At 39.1% G+C, this 19,512-nt stretch overlaps 1 protein-coding gene across 1 annotated transcript in view; it reads right to left on the reverse strand.

The window, feature by feature from the left end:
- The window catches only part of LOC126161918 (alpha-1,2-mannosyltransferase ALG9), a 117,800-nt gene that overhangs the window by 58,334 nt on the left and 39,954 nt on the right, over positions 1–19,512 (reverse strand). The window contains exon 7 of the mRNA XM_049918087.1: positions 13,493–13,687. Coding sequence (XP_049774044.1) covers positions 13,493–13,687 — 195 coding nt within the window. The remainder of the gene's footprint in view (positions 1–13,492; positions 13,688–19,512) is intronic.

Here is a 19,512-nt window from a genome sequence, read left to right on the forward strand (position 1 = left end):
GAAAAGAAAGCACACTAAGAAGAAATTTCAAGACCTAGAAGAGGTAAAGGAATGGAATGAAATGAGAAAATTCTATCATGTTGTAAGCAAAATAAGGAGTAGATTCCAGCCACAAACAAAAGCATGCTCAAGTAAAGATGGAAGGATGATAAGGGAGAAAGAACAGATAGTGAGAGATGTGCAGAATATTTCAAACACCCATAATACCACCCTGGAAGAAGAAGAGGGCCTAACAGGAAAAAAGAGTGGAGATGAAGTAGGCAATGATGGAGGAAAGCCAAGGCTGCAAGAGGTATCTATGGCTGTCCACAACATGAGAAACAATCAAGCCCCCAATTAAGACAGCACAATGTCTGAATTAACAGGATGTGGGGGAAGTGCTGTAATAAAGGAACTGCACACACTGATATCATATCCTTGGTAAACTGAAACCATGCCAGATAATTGGAGAACTGGAATAACAATTCCCATTTATAACGAAGGAGACAGACCAACATGTGAAAAGCAAGGCTTATATGATCTTCACAAATATGCTAAACAAAAAGATGCAAAATTTCACAGAAGATGCATATCAGTGTAGTTCGTAATCAGACAGAGTAACAACTGATCACATATTTGTGATCAGAGAAATAGCTGAAAAGTTCTACAGAGATAATAAAGCTCTGCACTTACTATTCACTGTTTTCAAACAAGTCTTTGACAGCAAAAATACAGAAGGCTGAAAGAAGTTGGTTTAAGTGCCAAATTAATAAATCTAATCAGAATGATAATGATACAGAAAAGAGCAAAAATAGATATATTCAACACGCCAAGTGAAAACTTTGTAATAAATGAGTAAGCAACGTGACAATCTCTCCACTGTGTTATTCAATACAGCTCTGCACAGCATAACAAATAAATTCAATAAAGCAGGCACCATATTTATTAAAATTAGCCAGATATGTGCATACGCTGATAACACTGCAATGGTAAGAAGAAATGGCAACATACTTAACGGAACAAACATGGCAATGGAAAGAGAAATATTAAAAATCGGCCTCAGAATAAATTAAAATAAAAGAAAATCTATCTAAACATAAATGGGAAATGTTTCAAAGGAGTGTCCTCTTTCAGTTACTGGGAGCTCTGATGTCAAATAACTGCATTGGAAAATTATAAGGGAAAAGTTGCATGCAGAAAACAGAGCTTATTTTGTAAATCTACAACTCTTCAGAAACAGTCTTGTTATAAGAAGAATGGGACTCCCTAGCTCACCCAGTGGTTATAAATGGGTCAGAGGTACTGACGCTGACAGAAGATGGCAAAAAGATTTGAGCAAGAAGTACTATGCAAAATTTATGGTCCAATATGGGAGAAAGAAGGCTGCAGGGTGTGCTATAACACCAAGCTACAGGCATTAATACAAGGAAGAAATATAGTAAAATTTATCAAATCACAACTAATACAATGGCTAGGATATGTGGAGAGAATGGCAGAGAAAAAAGAATACAAAAGAAAATGATTAAAGATGTGCTCTATGCTACTAGATGAAAATAGATGCCTAGAACAAACAGAAATGGTGATGATGTAAAAGAGCAGCTCATGAGTATGTGAGACCAGGGGTGGAAAAGAGATGCAAAAAACTGTGAAGTGTGGAGGAAAACAATTGAAGCCAAGGCTCACCAAAGGCTGTAGTGCTACAGAAGAAGAAGCAGTTTCATAACTGGCATCATTTGTTCAGGAGCAGCCTGACTGCCTCATAATTGCCTACGTAGACAAAATTTGATCAACATTAACATCATTTTAAACGCAAGCCATTTATGAGCTGCAGTATATGAGCAACTGGAGCAGTGATGATGAGCACATAAATTTTAAAATGTGGCAGATTAAAAAACTCTACAGTGAGTATCAGCAAGTTAGTAACATAAAGAAGTAAAGACAGAGGGTAAGAAACAAAAACACTGCAGTGAAGAGGGGGAGGGGGGGGAGCACACACTTTTAAAGGTGAATTGAAAACTCAAGATAAAAAAAATAGTGAAACTGGAAACAAAAATCAGATAGAGGAAAAGAGGAAGGCAACTAGAGCAATCTGAGAAGTCAATCATTTAAGTTGTCACATATTTATTTTATATGGCTAATAATTGGCAAGAATTTTCTAATGGCATCATTTTAGTTATTGAGCTCATGCACGCTAACATTCCTTGGCAATGTCTGCAATCGTTTAATCAAGCTGAACCCAAAGAAAATATGTTGGCACAGGTATTATTACCAAACACCTTTTCTCAGTTTTGAGAATGTGACTGCATGTTTTACACATTGACATTAGGCACCTGAACACTGCCTGAAAGGCCATAGGTAGTGACAAATAGTCATAACTTTCCTTTCCCTCTGATGCTTACTTTATCATGGATCCAACATCTGCAACAGAACATGTGCCAAAATACAACTGATCCGAGAATCTAAAACTTCGACAATATATTAATCTTGAACTTTTCATTACTTACATGTTAATTAGTTCACCATATCTCTAAATGCAAGCAATTACTTAAGATATACCCAATTATCTGCTTCTAGATTGACAAGAGAGAACTTGTAAGACTGTCATGCAAGACAGACAATATGAACTTGAGAAGCTTGAATGGCAGGTTAGTTCCACGAGTATCTGACAGAGGTGACATTTCATCTCCATAAAGTTACACAGAGGTCCATAACTACTCAATCCATGATGTAACATATGCACTGGAATAATGTGTTACTATTCAGTATGCAACAGAAAGTTATGGCCACAACTTTCAGGAAACATTCCACATACATTGAGCAAGTAAATGCGTTATATGTGCATGAGTATAAAACACTTTATTTCCACGTTGGACATTATTTTCTTCACAATCACATTAGTCACAGGAAGCACACAGGAAAAGAATGTATCAGCACAGTATGAAACACTTTCCCAAAGGAAATGTACAAAATGTCCTCTGTTAACAAGAATACATACATCAACCAATTTTTCCATTGAATCCATGATGTGGTGATGTATCCCTGGAGAACTGGCTGTTGTTTCACAGCCTTCCACAATTCGGACACGAAGACTCTGTAAATCTTGTACCAAGGTTCCATAAACAAGAGTTTCCAAATGCCCCCACAAATAAAAGTCTAGAGGTTGTAGGTCCAGAGAGTATGGAGGCTAAGGAATCAGTTCAACTCTTGCTCCCCAAGACAACAAGCAGTTGCTTCAAATATTCTCCTGTTGGTGTACCATCATTCTAGACATCTCTCCCAATGCAAATGCTGAATGCCACAGCCACTACCATCTGCTGAGCCACACAGGAAACCAAAGACATGATGAACAGTAAACAAACAGTTGATGCTATGTGCTGGATGCGTCAGAGAAGTCCACCGCATGAGCTTCTATGGAAGTGATTCCGGTGGTGGTTTCTCATTGCCTTCCACTGATGATGATGAAATGATAATGAGGACAACACAACACCCAGTCCCTGAGCGGAGAAAATGTCCGACCCAGCCGCGAATCGAACCCAGGCCACTTGGTGTGACAGACCGCCGCGCTGACCACTCAGCTATCGGGGCGGATGATGCTAGTAAAGCAGTGAATTTAGTAACATATCAATACAAGTAATGAAGAGTGTCACATGTCACCATTATTTTCATTCTATTAAACCAACACTGGCAGTGAACATAAGAATTAAAACTTACTATACATTCTGACCAAACACAGCCAAGAGGATATTTTGCACATTTCATGTAAGAAAACATTTCTTGTAATGCTGGTATGTTGTTTGTATGTGTTTCCCATCATCAATATGATTATGATGAGAAGTAGAAATTGAGTTTTAACACGGAAATAGTGTTTCTGGGCCAATGTTCATATAACACATTTTATTTCTCTAAGTTTGAGGAATGTTTCCAGAAAGTTTGGGCACACATTTTTGTTACATACCTTGGAAGGAACTGTCTGAAGCAGACGAGTCACCCTGACCAGCACAGTATCAGAATGTAATACACTGGTACTGGTGGTTCAGTGAAGCACCCAGTAATTTCTGTGGGAGGTACAAACATAAAACCCTCAAAGTGCCTAATTAAAAATTCAGCACAAAAGAAAGCACCTTATATGATCTTGTAAATTTGCTCACTAGAGTACGGAGGCTTGAAAATATAACCTGATCATGAGTTCCAATAATAAAGTTTTCAAATTGATGGTTGGACATTATCACACAATGGAGGTCCGTTGGCATTCCATAAATATCTGTAATGTTATTTCATGTCATGGGCTAAGCTCAATGATTTTCTAACACACACAAGATGATAATGATCTTTGTGAAGCCTACATTGACAAAGGAACCTTGATTGTGAGCTCACAAAAGGCCAATAATGTTTACAGAATTTGACACTCCACATATTGTCCACCACGCAACTGCAATATTGGCTGTTAATGGCAACAGGATGCGAACTGGAGGTATTCAATGGTGCACACAGCATGAGGCTATGGAGCGTAGGTGAACTGCTTAGTCAATGAGTAACACACAACAGTGCTAGAGGTGTTGATACAAAATAAAACAATGGCAATGACAAACAAAACGAACATTGCATTATACCTACAACATTGCTGAAGTTGGCACTTTGTCAGACAGGAATCCAAGGAATTTTGCAGAGTGAGAAGTACGTGACAGATGAAATATTAGCATTTCATGCACTCAACCGTGCGGACAATGTACTTGACGAGTACAACTGGTGATGAAATGTTCTTAACAAGTGAAAGTGATATTAAAACAAATATTGAGAGATGTAATTCATCAGCCTTGTCAGACAGGGAGCCACAAATCCCATCTCTAGAGAAATGTAGTAAAGGACAATCATTTTCAGCATAATTATGTACATGGTAGATCATCCATGGCATACTAAAAAGCAAGTTCATAAGATTTCAAATAACTCCACAATAATGTGACTGTGTAGTGCATAAAATTTTCACTGCCAACGTTCTGATTTAAATACCAAACCCCTCGGCACACACACACACACACACACACACACACACACACAAAATCACTCAATACATACACATAATATTACAAATACTGTGATGGAGCATATCACGAATAAATAAACTAAACTAGATACAATTTACAACATATATGTTGACAGTGACCTATTACATTATGCACATCAAACTGCATGTGACATCGAGCACAGTGGTTCCAGGGAAGCATTGGACGGCTGCATAACTGCAAACAGTGCCACAGAATTGGAAGATGGAAGAAACGAAATTTCAAATAACGTGTCACCTTGACAATGCACAACAAACTGCACAATCGGCCCAAAAATTTGTAGATGAGATAAACAAACTTATCTCATCATTCAGTAAGGAATTTGTTTCCAACTCTGACCAATTGGGTTTTGAAGAGGAAACACATATGAAAGGAACCCTAGAAATTAGAGGTACCATGAGAGTTGAATCATGATCAACTAACATCAATTCTTTAACACATTTGTATACAATTATGCTGACTGTTAATCTGAATGGTAAATTGGCTGGAAAGTTATTTACTGTGCTGCAAATAGTTGGAGTTACTTTGCCCCCTATGATTCTTTCCCAAGTGAGTGATCTTGCAAGGACAGTAGGGAATATTTATGTCACAGCAAGCAACAGTGGGAAAATGGGCATAAGAGAACTACGACTATGGTATCAGCACTGCTTCTGGCCAATAGCTCGTTAAAATAACTTGCTTTTGCTTTATTCCTTGTCTGCACATAAAAATCATACTCCTGTAGAGTAAACTATCCCTCCTGAAAAATGTGTGACATTGCAACTCATACCACCTGGAACCACTGGACAAATTAAGCCTCTGGATGTTTGTTTTCTCCGTGCCTATAAAACACCAAATGCAGTTATGCCTTCAAGGACAGCCAGTTTCACGATAAGCTCCACGACAGACCAAATGCATTTGGTTGCATGGCATTACATTCAATCAGTTCTCATCACCTCATTACACTAACAGGATTATATATGCATTTTTTAACAGTGGACACCTAGCTGAACATCCCAGACAGTTTGTAACTCCCAAGAAATTTGCTTTCATTCTTGATGGAGCTAACCTTTGTGATCACCGTGGCATGCCAATTTTTATTCAGTGTTCATGGTGCAAGTTAATGGTTTGTTTTGAACATTTCTTGAATGTCGACGATGTCCATTTTGTAAAGTGTAATACATACATCCCATAGAAGGTTGATCTCTGCACCTCGAGACACTCATTTCCTGTCACCCTTCTGATGCACATGCTGTGTCATTAGCAGCTAATATTTTTCCTATAGTAACTGTTAACACAACACTTTCAAATGAGCCTTACTAAAGAATGAACTAGTGAACTAGCACTCAAGGGGTTCCTTGTGAGACCACCGGCATCATTTCACTGAATTCATGAATTCTCAGAATGACAGGACGTCATAAGGGAATTTCAAACTATCACCTGGCGACTGTTTCCTTGCAGAATGATCTGAATTAAGTACTTTCAGGACACGAGGAACAAGAAAGGTCTCCATCAATTAGTGGGTAGCTACTGAAATTACATCCTTCAATATTGTTCCGAATGTATTTATTTCAATTGTTCTATCAACATTACAGTGAAAGTTCAGCATTTCTACATATACACCTGCATGGATACTCTGCAAATCATATTTAAGTGCCTGGCAGAGGGTTCATCGAACCACCTTCACAATTCTCTATTATTCCAATCTCGTATAGGCATGGAAAGAATGAACACCTATATCTTTCCGTACGAGCTCCGATTTCCGTTATTTTATTGTGGTGATCGTTTCTCCCTATGTAGGTCAGTGTCAACAAAATATTTTTGCATTGTTGTTGTTGTGGTTTTCAGTCCTGAGACTGGTTTGATGCAGCTCTCCATGCTACTCTATCCTGTGCAAGCTGCTTCATCTCCCAGTACCTACTGCAACCTACATCCTTCTGAATCTGCTTAGTGTATTCATCTCTTGGTCTCCCTCTACGATTTTTACCCTCCACGCTGCCCTCCAATACTAAATTGGTGATCCCTTGATGCCTCAGAACATGTCCTACCAACCGATCCCTTCTTCTGGTCAAGTTGTGCCACAAACTTCTCTTCTCCCCAATCCTTTTCAATACTTCCTCGTTAGTTATGTGATCTACCCATCTAACCTTCAGCATTCTTCTATAGCACCACATTTCAAAAGCTTCTATTCTCTTCTTGTCCAAACTATTTATTGTCCACGTTTCACTTCCATACATGGCTACACTCCATACAAATACTTTCAGAAATGACTTCCTGACACTTAAATCTATACTCGATGTTAACAAATTTCTCTTCATCAGAAACGCTTTCCTTGACATTGCCAGTCTACATTTTATATCTTCTCTACTTCGACCATCATCAGTTATTTTGCTCCCCAAATAGCAAAACTCCTTTACTACTTTAAGTGTCTCATTTCCTAATCTAATTCCCTCAGCACCACCCGACTTAATTCGACTACATTCCATTATCCTCGTTTTGCTTTTGTTGATGTTCATCTTATATCCTCCTTTCAAGACACTGTCCATTCCATTCAACTGCTCTTGCAAGTCCTTTGCTGTCTCTGACAGAATTACAATGTCATCGGCAAACCTCAAAGTTTTTATTTCTTCTCCATGGATTTTAATACCTACTCAGAATTTTTCTTTTGTTTCCTTTACTGCTTGCTCAATATACAGATTGAATAACATCGGGGAGAGGCTACAACCCTGTCTCACTCCCTTCCCAACCACTGCTCCCCTTTCATGCCCCTCGACTCTTATAACTGCCATCTGGTTTCTGTACAAATTGTAAATAGCCTTTCGCTCCCTGTATTTTACCCCTGCCACCTTCAGAATTTGAAAGAGAGTATTCCAGTCAACATTGTCAAAAGCTTTCTCTAAGTCTACAAATGCTAGAAACGTAGGTTTGCCTTTCCTTAATCTTTCTTCTAAGATAAGTCGTAAGGTCAGTATTGCCTCACGTGTTCCAACATTTCTACGGAATCCAAACTGATCTTCCCCGAGGTCGGCTTCTACTAGTTTTTTCTGTAAAGAATTCATGTCAGTATTTTGCAGCTGTGGCTTATTAAACTGATTGTTCGGTAATTTTCACATCTGTCAACACCTGCTTTCTTTGGGATTGGAATTATTATATTCTTCTTGAAGTCTGAGGGTATTTCGCCTGTTTCATACATCTTGCTCACCAGATAGTAGAGTTTTGACAGGACTGGCTCTCCCAAGGCCGTCAGTAGTTCCAATGGAATGTTGTCTACTCCGGGGGCCTTGTTCCGACTCAGGTCTTTCAGTGCTCTGTCAAACTCTTCACGCAGTATCGTATCTCCCATTTCATCTTCATCTACATCCTCTCCCATTTCCATAATATTGTCCTCAAGTACATCTATTTTACCCCTAGTGAGATAAGCCTCTATATCCTTACATTTGTCCTCTAGCCATCCCTGCTTAGCCATTTTGCACTTCCTGTCGATCTCATTTTTGAGACGTTTGTATTCCTTTTTGCCTGCTTCATTTACTGCATTTTTATGTTTTCTCCTTTCATCAATTAAATTCAATATTTCTTCTGTTACCCAAGGATTTCTATTAGCCCTCGTCTTTTTACCTACTTGATCCTCTGCTGCCTTCACTACTTCATCCCTCAAAGCTACCCATTCTTCTTCTACTGTATTTCTTTCCCCCATTCCTGTCAATTGTTCCCTCATGCTCTCCCTGAAACTCTATACAACCTCTGGTTCTTTCAGTTTATCCAGGTCCCATCTCCTTAAATTCCCACCTTTTTGCAGTTTCTCCAGTTTTAATCTACAGGTCATAACCAGTAGATTGTGGTCAGAGTCCACATCTGCCCCTGGAAATGTCTTACAATTTAAAACCTGGTTCCTAAATCTCTGTCTTACCATTATATAATCTATCTGATACCTTTTAGTATCTCCAGCGTTCTTCCAGGTATACAACCTTCTTTCATGATTCTTAAACCAAGTGTTAGCTATGATTATGTTGTGCTCTGTGCAAAATTCTACCAGGCGGCTTCCTCTTTCATTTCTTAGCCCCAATCCATATTCACCTACTATGTTTCCTTCTCTCCCTTTTCCTACACTCGAATTCCAGTCACCCATGACTATTAAATTTTCGTCTCCCTTCACTATCTGAATAATTTCTTTTATTTCATCATACATTTCTTCAATTTCTTTGTCATCTGCAGAGGTATTTGGCATATAAACTTGTACTACTGTAGTAGGTGTGGGCTTCGTATCTATCTTGGCCACAACAATGCGTTCGCTGTGCTGTTTGTAGTAGCTTACCCGCATTCCTATTTTCCTATTCATTATTAAACCTACTCCTGCATTACCCCTATTTGATTTTGTGTTTATAACCCTGTAGTCAACTGACCAGAAGTCTTGTTCCTCCTGCCACCGAAATTCACTAATTCCCACTATATCTAACTTTAACCTAGCCATTTCCTTTTTTAAATTTTCTAACCTACCTGCATTTGGAGAAGAAAGTTGGTGATTGGAATTTTGTGAGAAGATTCCGTTGCAACAAAAAAGGCCTTTCTTTTCATGATGTCCAGCCCAAATCCTGTATCATTTCTGTGACACTCTCTCCCATATTTCATGTTAATACAAAACATGCTGCCTTTCTTTGAACTTTTCAATGTACTCCATCATTCCTATCAGGTAAGATCCTAAAGTGTGCAGCAGTATTCTACAAGAGAACAGACAAGTGTAGTGTAGGCAGTCTCCTTAGTAGGTCTGTTACATTTTCTAAATGTCCTGTCAATAAAACACGGTCTTTGGTTAGCCTTCCCCATAACATTTTCTATGTGTTTGTTCCAACTTAAGTTGTTAGTAGCTGTAATACCTAGGTATTTAGTTGAATTTACGGCTTTTAGATTAGACTGATTTATCATGTGACCGAAGTTTAAGGAGTTCCTTTTAGCACTCATCTGGATGATCTCACACTTTTCGTCATTTAGGGTCAACTGCCACTTTTCGCACCATTCAGATTCATCTGCAAACAACCGAAGATGGCTGCTCAGATTGTCTCCCAAATCATTTATATAGATAAGGAACTGCAAAGGGCCTATAACACTACCTTGGGGAATGCCAGAAATCACTTCTGTTTCACTCAATGACTTCCCTTTAATTAATACGAACTGTGACTTCTCTGACAGGAAATCACAAATCCAGCCATATAACTGAGATGATATTCCATAAGCAGGCATTTCACTACAAGCCTCTTGTGTGGTACAGTGTCAAAAGCCTTCCGGAAATCCAGAAATATGGAATCGATCTGAAATTCCTTGTCAATAGCACTCAACACTTCATGTGAATAAAGATCTAGTTGTGTTTCACAGGAATGATGTTTTCTAAACCCATGTCGACTGTGTGTCAATAGACCATTTTCTTCGAGGTAATTCATAATGTTCGAACACAATGTATGTTCCAAAATCCTGCTGCATATCGATGTTAACGATATGGGCCTGTAATTAAGTGGATCACTCCTACTACCTTTCTGAATATTGGTGTGACCTGTGCAACTATCCAGTCTTTGGCTACAGATCTTTCGTCGAGCAAATGGTTGTATATAATTGTTAAGTATGGAGCTAATGCATCAGGAACCTAATTGGTATACAGTCTGGACCAGAAGACATGCTTTTATTGATTGACTTAAGTTGCTTCACTACTTCGAGGATATTTACTTCTACGTTACTCATGTTGGCAGCTGTTCTCGATTTGAATTCTGGTATATTTACTTCGTATTCTTTTGTGAAGGCATTTCGGAAGGCTGTGTTTAGTAACTATGCTTTGGCAGCACTATCTTTGATACTATCTCCATTACTATTGTGCAGAGAAGGCACTGACTGTTTCTTGCCACTAACATACTTCACATACGATCAGAATCTCTTTGGATTTTCTGTCAGGTTTTGAGACAAAGTTTCATTGTGGAAACTGTTATAAGCATCTAGCATTGAAGTCTGTGCTAAATTTCGAACTTCTGTAAAATATCGCCAATCTTGGGGATTTTGCGTCCGTTTAAATTTGGCATGTTTGTTTCATTGTTTCTGCAGCAGTGTTATAACCCGTTGTGTGTACCAAGCAGGATCAGCTCCGTTGTTTGTTAATACAATTGATATAAATCTCTCAATTGCTGCCGATACTATTTCTTTGAATCTAAACCACATCTGGTCTACACTTATATTATTAATTTGAAATGAGTGGAGACTGTCTCTCAGGAAGGCGTCAAGTGAAATTTTAACTGTTTGTTTTCAATGGGTATATTTTTTGTTATGTTTTGAGGATTTGGGGCTTACAATATTCAATCTCGCTATGACAACCCTGTGTTCACTAATCCCTGAATTGGTTTTGATTCTCGTTATTAACTCAGGATTATTTGATGCTAAGAGGTCAAGTGTGTTTTCACAACCGTTTACTATTTGCGTGGGCTCATGAACTAACTGCCTGAAATAATTTTCAGAGAATTCATTTAGCACAATTTCGGATGATATTTTATGCATACCTCCGGAATTAAACATGTATTTTTGCCAACATATCAAGGGTAAATTAAAGTCACCAGCAACTATTATCATATGAGTCGGGTACGTGATTGAAATCAAACTCAAGTTTTCTTTGAACCTTTCAGCAACTGTATCATCTGAACTGGAAGGTCGGTAAAAGGGTCCAATTATTATTTTATTCCGGTTGCCAACAATGACCTCTGCCCATACTAACTCACAGGAAGTATCTACTTCAATTTCGCAACAAGTTAAACTACTTCTAACAGCCAACCATGTTTAGCCTGTCCTTTCAGAACAGTGTTAGGTTCTTCACAAAAATTTTGACTGAGCTTTCAGTGCCTATAACGATTTGAGCATCAGCGCTTTCTATTAGTGCTTTGAGCTCTGGTACTCTCCCATCATAGCTCCAACAATTTACTATTGTTATACAAATGGTTCCTGTATTTACGTTCTTCCTGTGTTCAGCCTGCACCCTTTGTGACTGAAGCCCTTTTTGTGTTTTCCCCGAGACCCTCTAACCTAAAAAACCACCCAGTCCACGCGACACAGCCCCTTCTACCCGTATAGCCGCCTCCTGCACATAGTGGACACCTGACCTATTCAATGGCACCCGAAACCCAACCACCCTTTGGCGCAAGTCAAGGAATCTGCAGCCTACATGGTCGCAGAACCGCCTGAGCCTCTGATTCAGACTCTCAACTCGGCTCTGTACCAGAGGTCTGCAATTGATCCTGTCGACTATGCTGCAAATGGTCAGCTCTGCTTTCAGCTTGCAAGCAAGACTGGCAACCTTTATCACTTCTGTTAGCCGCTCAAAACCAGAGAGAATCTCTTCTGATCCAAAGTGACACACATCATTGGTACTGACATGAGCAACCACCTGCATATGGCTGCACTCTGTGCTCTTCATGGCATCCGGGAGGACCCTTTCCACATCTGGAATGAGTCCATCTGGTATGCACATGGAGTGTACATTGGTTTTCTTACCCTTCTTGTCAGCCAAGTCCCTAAGGGGACCCGTAACGCGCCTAACATTGGAGCTCCCAACTACCAATAATCCCACCCTCTGTGATTGCCCGGATCTTGCAGACTGAGTGGTTTCCTCTGAAACAGGACAGGCGACAGCATCTGGCTCAGCGACAGTGTCAGCCACAGACAGCACCTGGAACCTGTTTGTCAGACAAACCGGGGAGGCCTTATATGTGGCCACCTGGGAAGTCTTTCACCGCCTGCTTCGCACCGGGGTGACCCCCCACTCGACCACAGGTGAGGGGTCAGCCTCAGTGCGAGTAGTAACTGGGTTGGCCACCGGTGAGGACCGGTTGGAGCACTCAGACATGCTGGACGTCTGTTGGATCCCCAAGGCCGGCCCACAACAGTGGTGCCCATCCATTGCAGCCTCAAGCTGTGTAACCAAAGCCATCACATCCTGAAGCTGAGAGCGAAGTGTCACTAACTCGGCTCGCAGCATCCGCACACAACAATCACAGTCCCTGTCCATACTAAAGGCGGTGGAAAACTAATCTAGGCAGATAAATGGACTATTGGCACATGCTGCGCAACTCTACTCTTGACCCTGACAAAAACGCAGGAACTGTGTCTAATAATACACAGATATTCAAAAACGTAACTACTGAAGCATTCAGATGAAACTAAATAATTCTCCCCTGATTAGGAACTTGTAATATATCACAAAATCAGTTTACTTTCCGACGCAAATGAAAATGCGAGAACTGTGGCTATTAGATATTAAATTTACATGCAGAAACTCAAGAAACTAAACTATTAAAGCACACAGATGATATAATAAAATTCATTCCTTTCATTTGATTATTGATGTTGCCCAACAATATCAGGATCCAACCAACGAGTTTCATCCTGTCAACATGGTTTCTAGTGATATGTGTAAGTAAATAACAGTAATCACATTTTGACACTGTACTCACCAGAAAAAGAGGAGAGAATAAAGCTGCTAAGAACACAAAGTTGAAGTTCAGGAATCCATTAACAAAGTAAAATGAAAATGGCTCTGTGCCATACAGATTGGGTCCATGATTTGTGAATATATTGTAGTGAACAATGTTGTATGGAGCAATAACAAGTCGACCAAAATATGAAGAGTCTGTTTTCACCATTGGAAGCTGTTTAAAACAAAAAAATCAGTATTAAAATTAAGCATTGTGAATTGGAATTTATTCAGATCATAATATAAATTTACTAATAATGCAATTAGGGTACAGGAGTAATATAAAAATGAGTATTAGGATACAGGTGTTATATAAAAATGAGTAACATAATTAATATAAAATTATATTAATGGGATAAATCAGCATTTTAAACTGAATAATACAGTTCTCTTCTTTTTCTCATTTTTATTTTGTACAGCAGTATTTACACAACAGTGATGATAAGTGACATCCTGATTAAATTATCCATTCACAGTTCATCCTCAATGAAATCTTCCCACTGAGCAGTGTCAGTTCTATAGCAAAAATATTATGTAGTTACTATTTGGTTGTTGTTTTTTTTTTAAATTTGTTGTAGATTTTCATTCCCTTATATTGTGGTGCCTGAGCATATAATCTGGATCAGTTAACACTAAGCATAAAGTGATCTTAATTTCTTTTATTGAGTGAGTGATCAAAATGTTCTTCCTTTAATAATTCTGAGTTACAGTCTTAAAAGATGACGGGCTCGTAAACATAGAGGACAGTTAAAAGCCCCTGGTTTTTAAATGAAGGGTGACATGGTTCCCTCCACCACACAAATTTCTAATGACATATTTTTTTCTGTAATTACCTAGGCACATAATGCTCCACTCAAAAACAACCCCATATCTTATTACTGGCTGTAAGTAGCTATGATATAGTCTCTTTGTTATGTCTACAGCAACAAGCAGATGTATGGTAAATAAATTTTCAATTATATCACATCTCATATAACACTTACCGCAACACACTTATTTTACCATCAGTAAGAAATGCATTTGATGTTTCACTATCTTTAACACTGAGATAATAATGAAACAAATGTATACATTAAATTTAAATACTCCTTCAAAGAATCAAGTCATCAATGGCTCATTTTTTTAGGAACAATGTATTATTTCATTTGGATTTCATAAAAAATTAAAGGTCAAAACAAAATTATATGATTAAAGCCTATAATTAATAGTAAATGAAGTACTGCCCAACATTTCAACACTATAACATCTTTCACTATTTAAAAATATTTAATGTAGTCAATTATGGATTGAATTTTATTGCCCAATCAGAGTGTATTGAGATGCAAGAAAATGAAACAGATCATAAACTCTTACACATTAAATCTATTTAACAGTTTTAATATCATGGATAATGATGTACATTCAGACATAAGAGCTGTCAACAAGAAACCAGATGCTATGTGGCACGTTGTGCACTTAACAAAAAGCAGTACAATTTCCAATTTAGATTTGAAATCTGATGCAAGAAGGATTGGAGTGTAAATAGCATAGCAGTGAAGAAAGCATACACCAAGTCTCACAAGTTCATGAAATATGATCACGTCAGACACAGCCGATCAAGTTAGTTAACCATTCAGCCTATGTAAATCCATGGGGTTCATTACAGAATGAAAAAAAGTATAATTTTAAAAGTGTCCTAAATCAACTATCATATAACTGAAATATAGATGTGACATAATAATTTGATGAATTCAAAAAATCTTTCATGTGTGTTTAATGGTTTGAGGAGGAGATGGGTGGAAGAGACCAAACAGCGAGGCATTATTCTCATAGGATTAGGGAAGGACGAGTAAAGAAAACAGCCATGACCTTTCAAAGGAACCATCCTGACATTTGCCTGAAGAGATTTAGGGAAATCACGGAAAACCTAAATCAGTATGGCTGGGAACTGAACCGCTGTCCTCCTGTATGCGAGTCCATTGTGTTAACCACTGTGCCACCTCACTCGGTGTTTAAAGAGGAACGGGACATAGCACTGATAGAGTTCGAGGATGGGATACAAATAAATTCACAAAACAACTCCTTAAGAAAATGCTATACAAAAACAGAGCAGATGGTGCAGTGGTAAGACATTCAGGTGGATGGCAGTTAAAATCCTCATCTGGCTATTCAGGCTTAGGTTTTCTGTGGTGTCACTACATGGCTTATAGCAAGTGCCAGGGAGGTTCCTTTGAAGAGTATATGGCTAATTTTCTTTTCCACCTGACACTGTGTGCCACCTATTATGATCTCACTGTTGAAAGCACGTTAAACCCAAATCTATCTTTCTCCCTTCCTAAACAAAACTATATTGCTCATGTAACTAATTTAACACCTCGTGAGGTGATTATTATGAGTTCGGAACCATACAGAAATTACTCACTGACAAGATAACATGGAATGCGATGTGTATGCCAGAGAACAGTTGTACTGGTTTACCATCAGTGCCAATATAACAACAACTTCCCCAGCTATCAGACAGCTGAGCCATTTCAAACAGCAATGTTGACAGATCACAGTCAAAATGTGTGGAAATCTGATATAACCTGGTGTGTGTGTGTGTGTGTGTGTGTGTGTGTGTGTGTGTGTACAGTCTTCAAATTTGTAACCACCTTCAACAATGGCCTGTATTTTCTTGAGATCTTCACTCAAACCTCTGTCCCTATAAAACCAACTAAATGCAAGTATATCTCCACATCAACAGTTGCACCCCTTTCATAATGTGTCGAATCTGCTTCAGCATCAAGTTTCTCAACATCTACAATAATAAATGCTTTTACACTTTCCTCTCCCATAAGTGCACCACTAACTTTGGTCATAAAAAAATCTCCCAGATAGTTCTCCTCCTCTCTTACAGCAGCAAAGTTCCTACTTTCTAACCAAACAGTCACCTCATCTTCTCCCTTCCACCTATACTAGTCTTTCTCTGAAATCAGTCACAACCATCAAATATAAAAGAATATCCACCCAGGGAAATTTATGATGGAATGATGACATGAATCTAGTTGTGAGAGATACACATAGAAGGTTTGGATTCACCAGATGAATCCTGAGGAAGTGTAGATGTAGATTTAATACATCAACACAGATCTTTTATAAAATTATGACATATTTTTGAATACATTTTGATGGACTAGTGTTCTTGCCATGTTGAACTGATGGAAAGGATAGGTATTGTTTACAAAAGAGTTGCATGATTCAGCACTTATCAGTCTAATCAACAAATGACTGCACAGTATTTCTTCCTCCAACATAAATATCACTTATTGTTAATTACAAGAAAATCAGAACAAAATGGGCTATATCATGGCAACCGTTCTTCCTGTGCAGGAGCTGCAAATGAGAAAAAAGGAGCGGGAGGAGGTGACTCTGGTTTTACATGTTCTCAATGCTACAAAACATACAACCAACTGCAAAGCTCACACTGTAAGATTTTGGATGAAATCAATCGAATACCCCCCCCCCCCCCCCCCCCCGGCCGCCACCACCGCCACCACCAACAACTACTTCATCACTGTTGCCATTCTAAAAAAAAATCCCTTAATCACATGTCTAGTATGTGCTGTAAATGTAAATGATGTTGATGAGTGCTTATTATGCGTAGGATGAGCAAAGGTGTTAAAACTAAGAGCAGCATACAACAGTAAAACAGCAACAGGTAGGCTACAGGTGCAATGTCTTGGCATAATTAAAGTATTACCATATTCAACTACTTACGTTGTCTTCCAAGTATATGAGATCACATTTTAACAGACGATACTTCTGTAAATTCCTGTAGTATGAATTGTACACTGACTCCTCTCTTCCCATGCAAGTGAGACACATTCATCCAGCGGTGGATTGGGAGTAGTACAGTATGTCTGCTATCTCACTGAATGTGATAGCTGTATATAGCCTATTATTATGATCAGGTCACCACTTCCCCACCTCCCACACATATTCCCCTTCTGTCTGTGTCTAGCATATAGAGTGTGGTCAGATATGACATCGTTTTCCAAAATGTTTGTGTGTCATTTAATTGAGGTGGAATGTGGGAAACGGCACTGTATTCATCTAAGCATCACATGCAGGCTGATCACCATACTGACCTCGATCAATAAACTGCGAGGTGGATTCAACCCGTGGCCGGTGCACTTCCCCGTATCCCAGAAACAAGCACTTTAACATGCTTGGCTATCCGAACGGGTCTTGCTAGTACAATATAAATGATAAATATGTTTTTGAATCATAAAGGTTTGATTAATTTATATCAAATTTGGGCATTGTCCAATTAGTGCATAAATACACTGAAGCCCAAATGACTATTGGAGGAGGACAACCAAGGTACACCAAGCTCCAGCTCAGTTTATGGAATGAGGAAGTTAGTCAATGGATCTGCATTAAATTTCATCAGAAAAGTTAGGGAAGCAATGAAATCTACTCCACTTAATAAGAACTCTCTGGTTTGTCACTGAACACCTAGCTTTATTTCCAGTGTACACTTCGGTTGGTTTAGTACACAGACACAACTATACTGTGGAGTGGCAAATGCTGAAAATGACACTGGTTTTATTCCTACAGCAGTATAAATACAGCTTAGCCCGTTTAAAGTGCCACCTCTGTGATACAGGGAGGTGAGCCTGCCCTGGATCGTATCTCCCTCGTAGATTACCGATGAGAGCTGGTGAACTTGCCTGTACATGATGTTTAGATGGTTTTACACATCTAGTTATATAAATACCACCTCAGACACACACTACAAAAAAAAATTTAGAAAACATTCTCACACTTCAACATAGATTACTACAGACATAGACGGATGGAATATATGTGTGGAGCGGGGAGCGAGTGGTGGTGTCAGGTAGAGCATCCAGCCACCATCTACCACAAACATAGCTTGAAACCACAATGTCAAAGCCGACCTAACAGAAGATACAAGAAAAGGCGAAGAAGAATAAGAATAAGAGGAGGAGGAGGAGGAGGAAGAAGAAGAAGAAGAAGAAGTACAGCAGGATATATGAAATATGATGTTTTTGTGTAAGTTCATTATACCTGTGTTGCCTGCAAGGCTAGCCGCGCGGTCTAATGCGTTGCTTCCCAAGCGAGCAGGCGTGCTGATCCCTGGCACGAATTCGCCTGGCGGATTAGTGTCGAGGTCTGGTGTGCCGGCCAGTCTGTGGATGGTTTTTAGGGAAGTTTTCCATCTACCGCGACGAATGTGGGCTGGTTCCCCTTATCCTGCCTCAGTTACACTATGTCGGCAATTGCTGCACAAACACTGTTTCCATGTATGCGTCCACCATATTTATTCTAGCACGCAAAAATTTCGGGTTTAACTTATCTGCTAAGAGACGTTCCCCGCACGGCAGAGGGGGGGGGGGGGGGGGGGGGGCGTCCACTGGGGGCCGAACCGCACAATAACCCTGGGTTCGGCGTGGGGCGGTGGTGGTATGAGTGGACTGCTGTGAGATCTGTTGTGGAGTTCAGAACCACTGAGGGTGGGACGAAGCCTCTCTGTTGTTTCTAGGTCCCCGGTTTAATATATACATACATACTTATGTTCCCCTACATATAAACTGTAACATGAGAAAAAATTTACAATGGAAACAATGAGTGTGAAAATATAATAATAATTATTATTATTATAATTATAATAATAATTCATGACATTGCAATGACAATCTCAGTAAAATAAAGGTGTTTGGCAAAACACAAAGAGGTCGCCGACAGAAAACGGGACAGATATTGAAAGGTAACTGATGATCTTTTTTTCTCTCTCAAAGGCATTAATAGTCATATGGTATATATTTTTGTGAACTAAAGAGCAATAACTAGTACACTATTTCTGAAGTGGCTTCCTTGACACAGAGATGACAAATCATTTCATAGTGTACAAAATAATGTCCTGACTGACTCATCATTGTCCAGCACCAAACCGTTAAGGCTAGAAACTTGATAAATGGCGAGGGTCTTAATCTTATACTGTAAGTGTCATTTAAGAAC

This window comes from Schistocerca cancellata, chromosome 2 (genome assembly GCF_023864275.1).
Source record: "Schistocerca cancellata isolate TAMUIC-IGC-003103 chromosome 2, iqSchCanc2.1, whole genome shotgun sequence".
In the NCBI taxonomy this organism is placed as follows: Eukaryota; Metazoa; Arthropoda; class Insecta; order Orthoptera; family Acrididae; genus Schistocerca; species Schistocerca cancellata.